At 40.5% G+C, this 12,236-nt stretch overlaps 1 protein-coding gene across 11 annotated transcripts in view; it reads left to right on the forward strand.

Moving 5' to 3' along the window:
* The window catches only part of vps13b (vacuolar protein sorting 13 homolog B), a 993,302-nt gene that overhangs the window by 94,002 nt on the left and 887,064 nt on the right, over positions 1–12,236 (forward strand). For all 11 annotated transcript variants that reach the window (XM_078215655.1, XM_078215652.1, XM_078215654.1 and 8 more), the window contains exon 6: positions 3,994–4,175. In XM_078215655.1, the coding sequence (XP_078071781.1) occupies positions 3,994–4,175 (182 nt within the window). The remainder of the gene's footprint in view (positions 1–3,993; positions 4,176–12,236) is intronic.

A 12,236-nucleotide genomic window follows, 5' to 3' on the forward strand; every position in this document is an offset into this window, starting at 1 on the left:
TTTGAGAGTGATTGATGTCAAATGTGTAAGTGAATGTTGTTGAATGCAAATGATATCAAAATTTTATGGACTTTAATTTGTAAATAATAAAGAATTTTTTGATAGCATCTGTAACATCCTGCATTTATATAGCATCCTTAACATGTTATGAATACAAGGTTTTATAAGGTTATGTTTCAAACTGCATCCATAATTTAAAGTAAAGCAGAATATCCTTTGAAAGGATTTGGAGGAGTTTGTATAACAGGCTGTGTGGCTTGATTACCATGAGGACAATTCGAAAGGCTTGCTGAGGATGGTGTAAAGTTCTCACCCCAGAAAGGAAATACAAGAGCAGCTGATCAGACTTTCTGTATCCAGGGTTTCAGACTGAAAGAGAGGCATCCGACAGAGATAAAGGACTGCAGTTAGAGTGTGGTCTGCAGAAAGGGCAGTGTGTCCTCTGTTTTTTTTGTATTCTTACATGGGGCATAGGCATTGCTGGCTAGGCCACCATTTTTATTGCCCATCCATAATTGCCCTTGAGTAGGTGGTGGTGAGTCACTGCCTTGAACTGCTGCACTCTATCTGGCATGGGTACACCCACAGTGCTGTTTGGTGACTTGGGAACACCATCACCTGCAAGTTTCCCTCCAAGTCATACACCATCCTGACTTGGAAATATATCACCATTCCTTCGCTGTCACTGGGTCAAAATCCTGAAATTCCTTCCCAAACAGCACTGAGGGTGTACCTACTCAACATGGACTGTAATGGTTAGAGCAGGCAGCTCGTCACCACCTTCTCAAAGGCAAATAGGGACGGGCAATAAAAATGATGGATAGTCAGTGACCCCATATCCCGAGACAAAAAAATAATGAAAGGCAGAAAGCGGGAGAGGAAAACGGTCTTTGGTTAAAGACATGCATCCCATTGCAATGTAAAGAATTAGGAAGATTCATCCTGGCCTGGCCAGGAGGGAAAAGAAGTGCTGAAGTAGGCCTTACAACTTGTATTTAGTTTGGGACTACTTCAGAAAACATGAAGTTCTTTTTCACGGTACTCAATCTTGCGACTTGGTAAAACAGGGAGCAATTAAGCTGTTGGAAGCTGCAAGTGATGTACAGGTTCCTGTAAAAACTGCAAATATATGGAGAGCCGGCAGTGAAGCATAACTGTGATGTGGTGTGTGAGGTTTTTGATTGTGTTAAAAGTGTTATGGTTCAGGTCAGAAACTTCAAAGTGTTTTATGAAGCCTGCTTAAATCATAAGTTTTGCATTTTGAATTTGGCTAGGATAAGCATGAGATTTTTTCACTTCAGGTGTAATTCAAGTGACCCACTAGGGAGCTTTTATCAAACAAAGTTTCTTTAAGAATATAGTTAGCATGTATAGTAAGAAGATTAGCAAGAACTTTTGTCAATTACTATCAAGAAACAAAACAACCACTTTAATGTATAACCCTTAACCTATATAAATATATATATATCAGATGTTCCAATCCAAACCAATATCCAATAAACAAAACCGTTTAAACAGATTTATCACTGCACAGGCTAAAGCTCACATGATACTGGAATCAACCTGGGTTGAATGCTGATTTCAAGTCATCAGCTTCCCAAAACACCAAAAACATAGTTTCTTTACTGCAGCATGGCAATAAGCTGTTCTTTCAGCTAACTGGTAAAACTTTCAAAATAAAAACAAAAAAGAGACTTCTTTCAGCTATGTTTCTAACACTGCAGCCAAAACGAAACTAAAAACAACCCATGTCATCTGACCGGCACACAGTTTTTTTCCTCCTTCCAGCAATGACATCACTTAAGGCTGTGAGCATGCCTTTCTTAAAGGGACACTAACATCACAAAAGTTAAAAGGAGGATATTCTTTCTGTAGTTTAGAGCAGTAGCTGCATACTAAATACTATTTAATCATCATTGATATTAGTTTGTTTGTTACAGTAAAAGTTTTAAGATTTGAAATCTTGTGTGATCCTTTCAGTTGGTCACTGGGAATTCAATCTCTTGTTTAAGGTTGCCTGTCAAGGGGAACAAGGGAGTTACGTCTCTCAAAGGGTGCTGAATCTTTGGAATTCTTTACCTGAGGAAGCTGTGGAGGCCAAGTTCCTGAACATTTTCAAGACTGAGATCGATAGGTTTTTAACCAGCAGGGGAATGAAGGGTTATTGAGATGAGGCAGGAAAGTGGACTTTGAGTGTTAGATCAGTCATGATGCTATTAAATGGCAGAGCAGGCTCGAAGGGCTGAATGGCCTACTCCTGTTCCTATTTCTTATTGGCTAATGGATTGTAACATAGTTTTTAAAAATCCCCTCTAATGTGAATCACAGGAGTGTTATCAGACCCAATTTGACATCAAGAAAAAAGTTAAAAGATGCAACCCAAAGCTTGCTCAAAGAATTAGGTTTTAAGGAGTGTCTCTCAGGAGGCGGGAGAGGTAGAGAGGTGCAGCAGTTTAGAGAGGGAATTCCAGAGCTTAGAGTATAAGCAATATGTATCCAATGGCGGACCAGTTAAAATCAGGGATGTGCCTGAGGGCAGAATTGGATGAGTGCAAAAGATCTTTGAGGATTGTCACGTTGGAGTTGGATACAGAGATGGGGTGGGGGGAGGGGGCAGGGGGGGTGGGTGGAAAGGAACCAGGACGAGAATTTCAGAGTTGAGGCATTGCCAGACCAGGCCGTCTAAATCAGTGAGCATGGCGATTATGGGTAAACAACTCTGGTGTGAGCTAGAATAAAGACAATAGATTTTTGGGTGAGATCCAAGCTTATGTGGATGAGAAGCCTGCCAGGAAACATTGGATTACTTGAGGTAACAGAAGCTGGAACAACTGAGCTGAGTTGGGAGTAGATGTTATGGAGGTGGAAGTAGTAGGTCTTCGTGGTGGAACGGATATGTGGACAAAGCTCATCTTGCGATACAACATCCAGATTGGGAACAGTCTGCTTCAGATAGTTACTAGAGTCAGTGGCTAGGAAATGGAGAATGCCGTTTTGCGAGTGGGGTGGGTGAGGTGGTAAAATTCAGGCCATGGTATCTCTCAGCACTGGTGGAAGAAGGGTGGGGGATGGGTTACACATGCCTAACAGCCCTAGATGGAAGTGAGATTCTTCCAGTTCTGTTGAAAGGTCATCAATCTGAAATTTCAACTTGTTTCTCTTTTCACAGATGTTGCCAGACCCAGAGCATTTTCAGAACCTCTGTTGTTATTTCAGATTGTCAGCATCTGCAATATTTTGCTTTTGTGTTGAGGTTCTCCCATGTCTAGCAGTACTCTTTTTTTTTAGCTTCAAGGAGATCTGTGCATGGTGTTTTGAAGTTCGCTCTTGGGACTATATTACTGTATTTCTTTGCTTTACTGCTTTCTTTCTCATTTTCCTAACATTCCTCCCATTTTGTTCTGTTCTCTCTATCTGCCTCTCTTTTGATGACTTCCTCTACCTCCCCTTTTAACTGCTGCTTCACAGCTCCAGGGTTCCGGGTTCGATTCCCGGCTCGGGTCACTGTCTGTGTGGAGTTTGCACATTCTCCTCGTGTCTGCGTGGGTTTCCTCCGGGTGCTCCGGTTTCCTCCCACAGTCCAAAGATGTGCGGGTTAGGTTGATTGGCCAGGTTAAAAATTGCCCCTTAGAGTCCTGGGATGTGTAGGTTAGAGGGATTAGTGGGTAAATATGTGGGAGTAGGACCTGGGTGGGATTGTGGTCGGTGCAGACTCGATGGGCCGAATGGCCTCCTTCCGCACTGTAGGATTTCTATGAAACACCATACTTCGCTTGTGAAAAGTACCTGGGGAGAAAAATAAGGTGTCAATAAATTGCGGCAAAAGCTTAACATGTTCCTATAGAGTTTTCCCATTGTAAATGTTGACAGAATAGTTTCAAAGTGAAATCTTTCTGTTTTAAATAATTGCACCATGATGTTGTCTCCCATATATTTTCACAATAATTTCAATCTATTCCATGCTCTTCCATGTTTGTTCTTCGTTCTCTTCAGCTCCAGAATTGGTCTTGAGGAAGGTTATCAACTTTTCTGACTGCACTGTTTGTCTGGACAAGCGAAATGCAAGTGGAAAGATCGAATTTTATCAAGACCCGTTGCTCTACAAATGCTCCTTCTGCACCCGTTTGCACTTTACTTATGACAACCTCAATTCTAAAATTCCATCAATCATCAAGGTACGTATCCTAACATCTTTTTTATCCTTAGGACAAACATTTCTTCAGTAGGGTAGACTGATTCGCAACTGGGAAATAATTGCAGAATAGATTAAGTAGGCATTAATGAGTGAGCTGTCTAGTTTTGAAGTATCAATTTTATATTTTATTTATTAATTAGTGTCACAAGTAGGCTTACATTAACACTGCAATGAGGTTACTGTGAAAATTCCCTAGTCGCCACACTCCGGCACCTGTTTGGGTTCACTGGGGAAGAATTTAGCACGGCCAATACACCTAACCAGCACGTCTTTCAGACTGTGGGAGGAAACCAGAGCACCGGGAGGAAACCCACGCAGACACGGAGAGAACGCGCAGACTTCATACAGATAGTGACCCAAGCTGGGAATTGAGCCCAGGTCCCTGGCGTTGTGAGGCAGCAGTGCTAACCACTGTGCCACCATGTCCTTCATGGGAGTTCTTCAAAGAGGAGGACAAGCATCCGGTAGAGATAGCTGAGGGACTTCACTGGTGCATTCTGGGAGAAGTCAGCCAAGCAACATCTACTAAGTTTGATAAGGTCCCCCATGGTCGGCTTATGATGAAAGTAAGGAGGTGTGGGATAGAGGGAAATTTGGCCGATTGGATAGGTAACTGGCTATCTGATCGAAGACAGAGGGTGGTGGTGGATGGAAAATTTTCGGACTGGAGGCAGGTTGCTAGCGGAGTGCCGCAGGGATCGGTGCTTGGTCCTCTGCTCTTTGTGATTTTTATTAATGACTTAGAGGAGGGGGCTGAAGGGTGGATCAGTAAATTTGCTGATGACACCAAGATTGGTGGAGTAGTGGATGAGGTGGAGGGCTGTTGTAGGCTGCAAAGAGACATAGATAGGATGCAAAGCTGGGCTGAAAAATGGCAAATGGAGTTTAACCCTGATAAATGTGAGGTGATTCATTTTGGTAGGACAAATTTAAATGTGGATTACAGGGTCAAAGGTAGGGTTCTGAAGACTGTGGAGGAACAGAGAGATCTTGGGGTCCATATCCACAGATCTCTAAAGGTTGCCACTCAAGTGGATAGAGCTGTGAAGAAGGCATATAGTGTGTTAGCTTTTATTAACAGGGGGTTGGAGTTTAAGAGCCGTGGGGTTATGCTGCAACTGTACAGGACCTTGGTGAGACCGCATTTGGAATATTGCGTGCAGTTCTGGTCACCTCACTATAAGAAGGATGTGGAAGCGCTGGAAAGAGTGCAGAGGAGATTTACCAGGATGCTGCCTGGTTTGGAGTGTCGGTCTTATGAGGAAAGGTTGAGGGAGCTGGGGCTGTTCTCTCTGGAGCGGAGGAGATTGAGGGGAGACTTAATAGAGGTTTATAAAATGATGAAGGGGATAGATCGAGTGAACGTTCAAAGACTATTTCCTCGGGTGGATGGAGCTATTACAAGGGGGCATAACTATAGGGTTCATGGTGGGAGATATAGGAAGGATATCAGAGGTAGGTTCTTCACGCAGAGAGTGGTTGGGGTGTGGAATGGACTGCCTGCAGTGATAGTGGAGTCAGACACTTTAGGAACATTTAAGCGGTTATTGGATAGGCACATGGAGCACACCAGGATGGTAGGGAGTGGGATAGCTTGATCTTGGTTTCAGATGAAGGTCGGCACAACATTGTGGGCCGAAGGGCCTGTTCTGTGCTGTAATGTTCTATGTTCTATGTTCTAAGAAGTGGAAAGTGGAAGAACCTCTCCAGCCATAAATTTATCTTAAATTTTCAGAAATATGATTTTACAACATGCTGTTTACACTTTAAACAGAGCTGGATATAATCTTAGGTAAATAGATGTACAAAACTTGTTGCATTTACAAATCTTTTTAAAAATTAGGCTGTGTTTCTGGTGGAAGAAGGAGGTTTGCTGGGGGCTTGGGATTTTTCTCATGCTTGTTTGCTCAATAATTGAAGTTGGCAATTTTTTTAATTCGCTGGTCAAATTATTGGCAAATGCTTTGGTTTTTGGCAAAAGATTTTGATGTGTTATTGAGACCAGGGAGATTAAGACAGTTGTGTGTATACACAGTTTGTAACTTCAGTGTGCAGAGATCAACCTAATGTGAAGCATTAAAAGTGATCTGTTGTAAATGTGTAAATAAATGTACTTTGAGTGCAGTCTTGGATGGAATTCATAACCTTCTGAAATATATTTATTTCTTGGAAACTTGAGCTCATTTTATTTTCCTTTGATTCAAGCTGATTAGCAAAGGCTCCCAAGTTTTCATTTGAGTTCAAAGTTGCTGGCACAAATTGCGCAGGACAAACAGTTTACAGTGGAGCTATTTTCCCAGCTATGATTTTCTTTCTTAAATACTGTTTGATGCCTCCTTAACCAATCAAGCAGATATTAGGGAGTCCGTGATAGATTTATTTGTTCAATGTCCTTTTACTTGGTGCTGCATGTTGGTGGATCCAGTGTACCAGCAACAAGTATGCTCAACAATTCCCATCAACAAAAAAATGTTTATTTTGGTGGTTGAATGCTAAATATTAGTCAGGATACCATGAGAACTTCCTCCCCTCTTTGCACAGTGTGGCGGATCTTTTGCATCCTCCTGAATGTCTCATCTGAAAGACAGGCATTTCCAGCAATTCTATACTTTCTCAGTATAACATGACAGCCATAGGTTATGTTCTCAAAATCTGGAATGGAGTTTGAATCCACAACCTTCTGATGCAAGCTACGAGTGCTACTACTACTGAGTCAATGTGGTATAGCTGACTGTGGCTGAAACATTACATAAAATTAGAATGATCTTGTTAGTTGAAAACTTTACTTTAGCCAGTAGGTGCACATTTTCATGTGATTTACTTGTTCCGATATTGAAGACCTGGGAAAAAATAACTGGGGAACAGGCATGTCCTTTGCAAGTATGGTAAAGTAGTCAGTTCTTTGGAGACCAATCTTTTTCACGGAAAACTTCATTCTGGAGTCAAATGTGCAGAAGTGTTTGAAGTGGATGCTACAGATTGACTTGATATCAGAACATGCTTGCAACAGAAATCATTGACTTCAATCAGACGAATTAAAGAGTTAGGATGAAAATTCATGCTACTTGCTAAACAAATACAGGTTGTTTCAAACTCTTGGGTCATCCAAAAATTATGCTATTATCTGTTTGCTTGGTTGGATGGTACCTGAAATTTATCAAAAGAAGTTTTATATTTGACATGGAAGAGCTCAGATTTTATTGACCAACTATTGCATCAATGACCCAGAGTAATCTTCAAGCACACAATCGAGGCAACAATCATGTCAATAACTTTGAGACAAATCAGGGCATTTCAAAACTGTCCTTTCTAGTTCTTTTAACCTGGTGTTGTTAAAACTCTGACTTTCTAGTTCTTGGCAGTGTTTACGATATTCATCTTTACACATCACTTATCACCCTGACTAGTTGTGGAACCTAGTAATGAATTGGGAATATCCGTGAATGCTTCGGAAGGATCAACCTGATTAGAGTATTGTATAAATTCAGATTTTGAGGGAAGAATGCATTTAACTTGCCAGGGAATTTAACTGATATTGTTCATCAGAATTTCCCCTTCATAAAGTTATGTGATCTCCTGGTCCTGTGGGTGCAGATTTGGGAGGGGGAGGGATTGTGGGAAGGGTGGGGGAAGGGTTGGTTTTAGTGGTTATTAAAAAAGAGTAATATTTTTTCGGCTCCTCAGTGGATACAGTGTTCTCTAGATTTCAGAGTTCTGTTTTTCTGCCTGATGTGAAATCTCAAGAGACAAAATCTTGGTCTCACGCTCAAAGATCAAATACATCGTGCACAGATGTTCTAGCTATCAAAAAGGCCATTTAACTAAGTTATGTTTATGTAAGCCTGATTCAACTGTTTCATAAAGGGAAAACTTCATTTTTAAAGTTGCTAAATTTTCAATCTTGGAAATGATGCCACTGGCCAGAACATCTGCTTAAAATTGGTTGAAGAGATCCTGTTAGGATCTGCGGTTACCAGCTATTAACCTTGTGAAACAATCAATTCATGTGATCTCGGCCAGGAGTAATGAATGCAAGTTAAAGATCATTCAGCTTTTTCAAAATTTGGTTGCTCCTTAAGTTTATCACAGCATTGAGCTACAACCCTGAAGAACTAATCTCCCAACAAGCAAAGTGTTTCACAGATACTTGCATTGGAGGAACTTCGGGTTAATTCCTGGTTCTCTTCTGAGCAGATTGGACCTATTGGAATTTAGAAGAATGAAACATAACATTCTGAGTAAACTTGGTACGGTAGAAGCTGAGAGGCCTCTTTGTGGGGTGAATCTAGAACTCGGGGACACAGTTTTAAAATAATGACTGAATTAAGACTGAAATGAGGAGGAATTACATTCTGCACTCTCCCCTTGTCTTCTCTATGCTTTGTCTGTATAGCGCGCAAGAAACAATACTTTTCATTGTATACTAATACATGTGACAATAATAAATCAAATTGAATTTTCTCTCTCAAAAGGTTGTTTAAAACTGGTGGACTCTGCTGGTTAATTGTGTTGCGATGCATTCACACTAGTTAGTAGCTAGATTTGAACACATCCAAATTAATTTCACCGTTAGTTGCACAAAGTTGATATTTAATTTAGCAGTACTGGGTTGAATTGTACCAATTTCAGAATAGGAAGTGGAGTAGGCTACATCATTAAATATATTTCTTATCTACTTAATTGTGTTTGATATACATTGAAGGGATATTAACTATGAGAAAACAGTTCCGCATTTATTTTTTCATCTTTACACAAAATTCCACAACAGTGTCCAAATGCAACATCCTTCTATGTAACCTATGTAACACAGTAATGAAAAAGACACTCAAAATCAATCTCAAAACAAAAAATGTATATTTTCCAACAATTTCCATGAAGACAATATCTCTTCAGATTACTTGATTGGAATAGGTTTCCTTTGTAGCAGAAAGCTCACTAAGTGGAAATATACAAGTCAAATTACCACTTTTATAAATGATGATGTTCGGAATGGAGGATGTGAATAGTTGGAGAGGAATTCATTCTACACAATGAATTCTTGCAGGAGTGATCTGTGCAAAATAAAGTTGCCCATTACATTGGTAGTTCAGGTTCCTCCACATATAAGAAATTCTGTATGCACAGGAAAATGTATAAAATCAACTCTGCTTTGGGAAACTTGCTGCGCTTGTTCAATTATGTAGAAGCAGCGTTAGATTGATGGAGGTCTTCAGAAAATTTGAGGCCAATAAAATTGGTTTTGAAAGGGCAGCTACCAAATCCTAGACAAAAATGACTTTTTGTCACCATTGCGAAACAGCTTTTAGACACTTTTGGTAGCAAGGCTATGGACAGGATTTTCCTGTCCTTCCCACTGAGGTATCTTCTGGTCCTGCTGAAGTTGACCCTTATTGTGGGTCCCCCGGTTGTGGGACGGGCGAGCAACACAAAATGCCATAGACTTCAGTGGGACTGGAAGATCCTATTGGTGGCCAATAGCGAGCCACCTCTGCTGTGGGAAAACTTGCTGAGGGTGGGCTGGAAAATTCTGGCCTTTGTCTAAGTAGTTATGTATGTTGAGGAAATGAAATCCGATGGAGGGTAATTCTGCAATTTTCTCATACTCAATTAGCACCCCTCCTTCAATTGATAATTGTGGGTAGGATGTTTGAAGGATGAGCTGCCTTGCTGTAGAAATTTGCCTGTACTCCATCATATAATTTTTTTTTTTGTTTCTGTAAGTTTTGTTCCAGTGGATCAGGCTCAGTCTTCAAAAACAACTTGACTAAATTATGTTCTCCTTTCCTGTATCTTAAATTTGATATTAGTTAGTTGATTATGTGATTATGGCACAAGAAGTCTCAGGAATTCTTTCTGCTTAAGATTATTTGGTGGTCTTTTAATTAAGTAATATTTTATAAATGAACAAAGTCCATCAAAGCAAACACAGGCATTTACAAAGTTCCTGATTAAAAAATCTTTTTTCTTTTGCATTATCCTGTGTTCGCTCTTGAAATAGCCTGAGATCTTAGACAAGGCAGGTTAATGGTAAACAAATGTGTAAATGTGAATTTAGTGTGAGCAGAAGTTTGATATCCAGATCAAAGAATATCTCATGCCTGCAGCGATATTTCATCACTTTCTTCACGAGTGCAAGTGTCCAGTTAATTAATGATACCAATGAAACACATTCGACTAGCCTGGATATTTACTCTTCTCATTTGTCTGTGTAGAATTCTGCATGTATTTGTAAATGTTTTAAGTTATTTCCTGATAGCCAACTACTGTGACACAGCAGTTACCCAGAGACTGATGAGAAAGTACTTGCTGTCACATGGAATAGTTGAGGTGAATATTTAAGGATTCAAGGCTGCATTTAAGGAGAAGCTAGGTAAGTACACAAAGGGGGGAAAGGACTAGAAGGAGCTGCAGAAAAGATTAGATGAAGTAGGGAGGGTGATTCCTCGTGTGGAGCTTATCAGTTGTCATAGACCACTTGGACAGAGTGGCCTATTTCTTACTAAGTTCAATGTTACGCAAAGCTGCAGTCATGTACTTCAGATTCAACAATAATACCCTCTTCATTGCCCCATCGCCACACTGCATTTTTTCCTAGGTAGCGAACGTCTTTTGTATATTAGAAAGGATGCTGCAAACCAACATTTTAAGGAAACATTTAAAAAAAAGACCTAGTTTCCCGAGATCCGGTACAGATATTGTATATTGACACAGGTTTTTCTGATCCTTGGCTTACAGATTAGTTTGAACAATTTGATGCCTTTGGTGTAAAGAAAATCACATCACTTCCAACGGTGGCTGCAATTGTGTTTAAGGCTGTAGTTCATTATGGGATTCTGCACTGTTATAAACTGCTCAAGCTTCATTCTCGCAGTTGGACATCATCAGAACTGCTTGATTGAATTACTGCTTTGCAACATGTTGCCGGCTTTGAATTAACCTATATGTAACAGTTAATTCCAGTGGCATGTCAGCACATTAGTGCAATAAATCATTTTTTTGTCTCCATGTTGATATTGAAGAAATGTGTTTCCATAGTACCTTGGAACTGCCTGTTAAGCCTTGGGTCTTTCCTCTGCATATTTTTCACTGGTTCACTGTCTCAGAGCATTTAGAGGCGAGTCCTCCGTTTGACCCAGCACATGTGCCTTACTTGCTTGATTCTAGATAGCTTGTAGCAAGGTTGAAGTTCAAACAGAAGGTTTAACGGAATTTCAGCGATATGATGTACTCTTGTGATCTGGTCATATCCTCTTAAGTCAAGGAAGATCACAGTAGAACTATGCTTTATTGGATTGAATCTTGGATATAATTACCACCTATATATAAAACGTTAAATGGACAAGTGAATGGAAGCGAATGTAGGTTTCCAGTTATCATAAGCTGAATGAATATGGGATTTTTTCTCTGCATGCTAGAAACAGGCAAACCAGTTGCACAGAATTGCACTGTTGACTTGATGTATAATACCTGAATTTTAATCTGTTGGTAACACTTGGAACTCTGTCTTTCGCTCTGGCTTCCGCAAGATGTGTTAGTTTTTTCAGGGCAGGCTGAGACATAACTTAAAAAATAAGATTACACAAAGGTGTTACACGTGGAAGGTTTCAGAGGTGATTATATTTTAAACTACAACTCGATCCTAGACTGCCGAACGCACAGCCCACAATCAGTAAGGATGGGCAACAACACCTCCTCCATGATCACCCTCAACACCAGTGTCCCACAAGGCTGTGTCCTCGATTTTCAAGTTTGCTGATGACACCACCGTTGTGGGTCGGATCTCTAACAATGACGAGACAGAGTACAGGAAAGAGATAGAGAATCTGGTGAACTGGTGCGACGACAATAATCTCTCCCTCAATGTCAACAAAATGAAGGCGATAGTCATCGACCTCAGGAAGCGTAGTAGAGGACATTGCTCCTGTCTACATCAATGGGGACGAAGTAGAAATGGTCGAGAGCTTCAAGTTTTTAGATGTCCAGATCATCATCAAGCTGTCCTGGTCCCTCCATGCAGACGCGATAGTTAAGAAAGCCCACC

Source organism: Mustelus asterias, chromosome 7 (assembly GCF_964213995.1).
Source record: "Mustelus asterias chromosome 7, sMusAst1.hap1.1, whole genome shotgun sequence".
Lineage (NCBI taxonomy): Eukaryota > Metazoa > Chordata > Chondrichthyes > Carcharhiniformes > Triakidae > Mustelus > Mustelus asterias.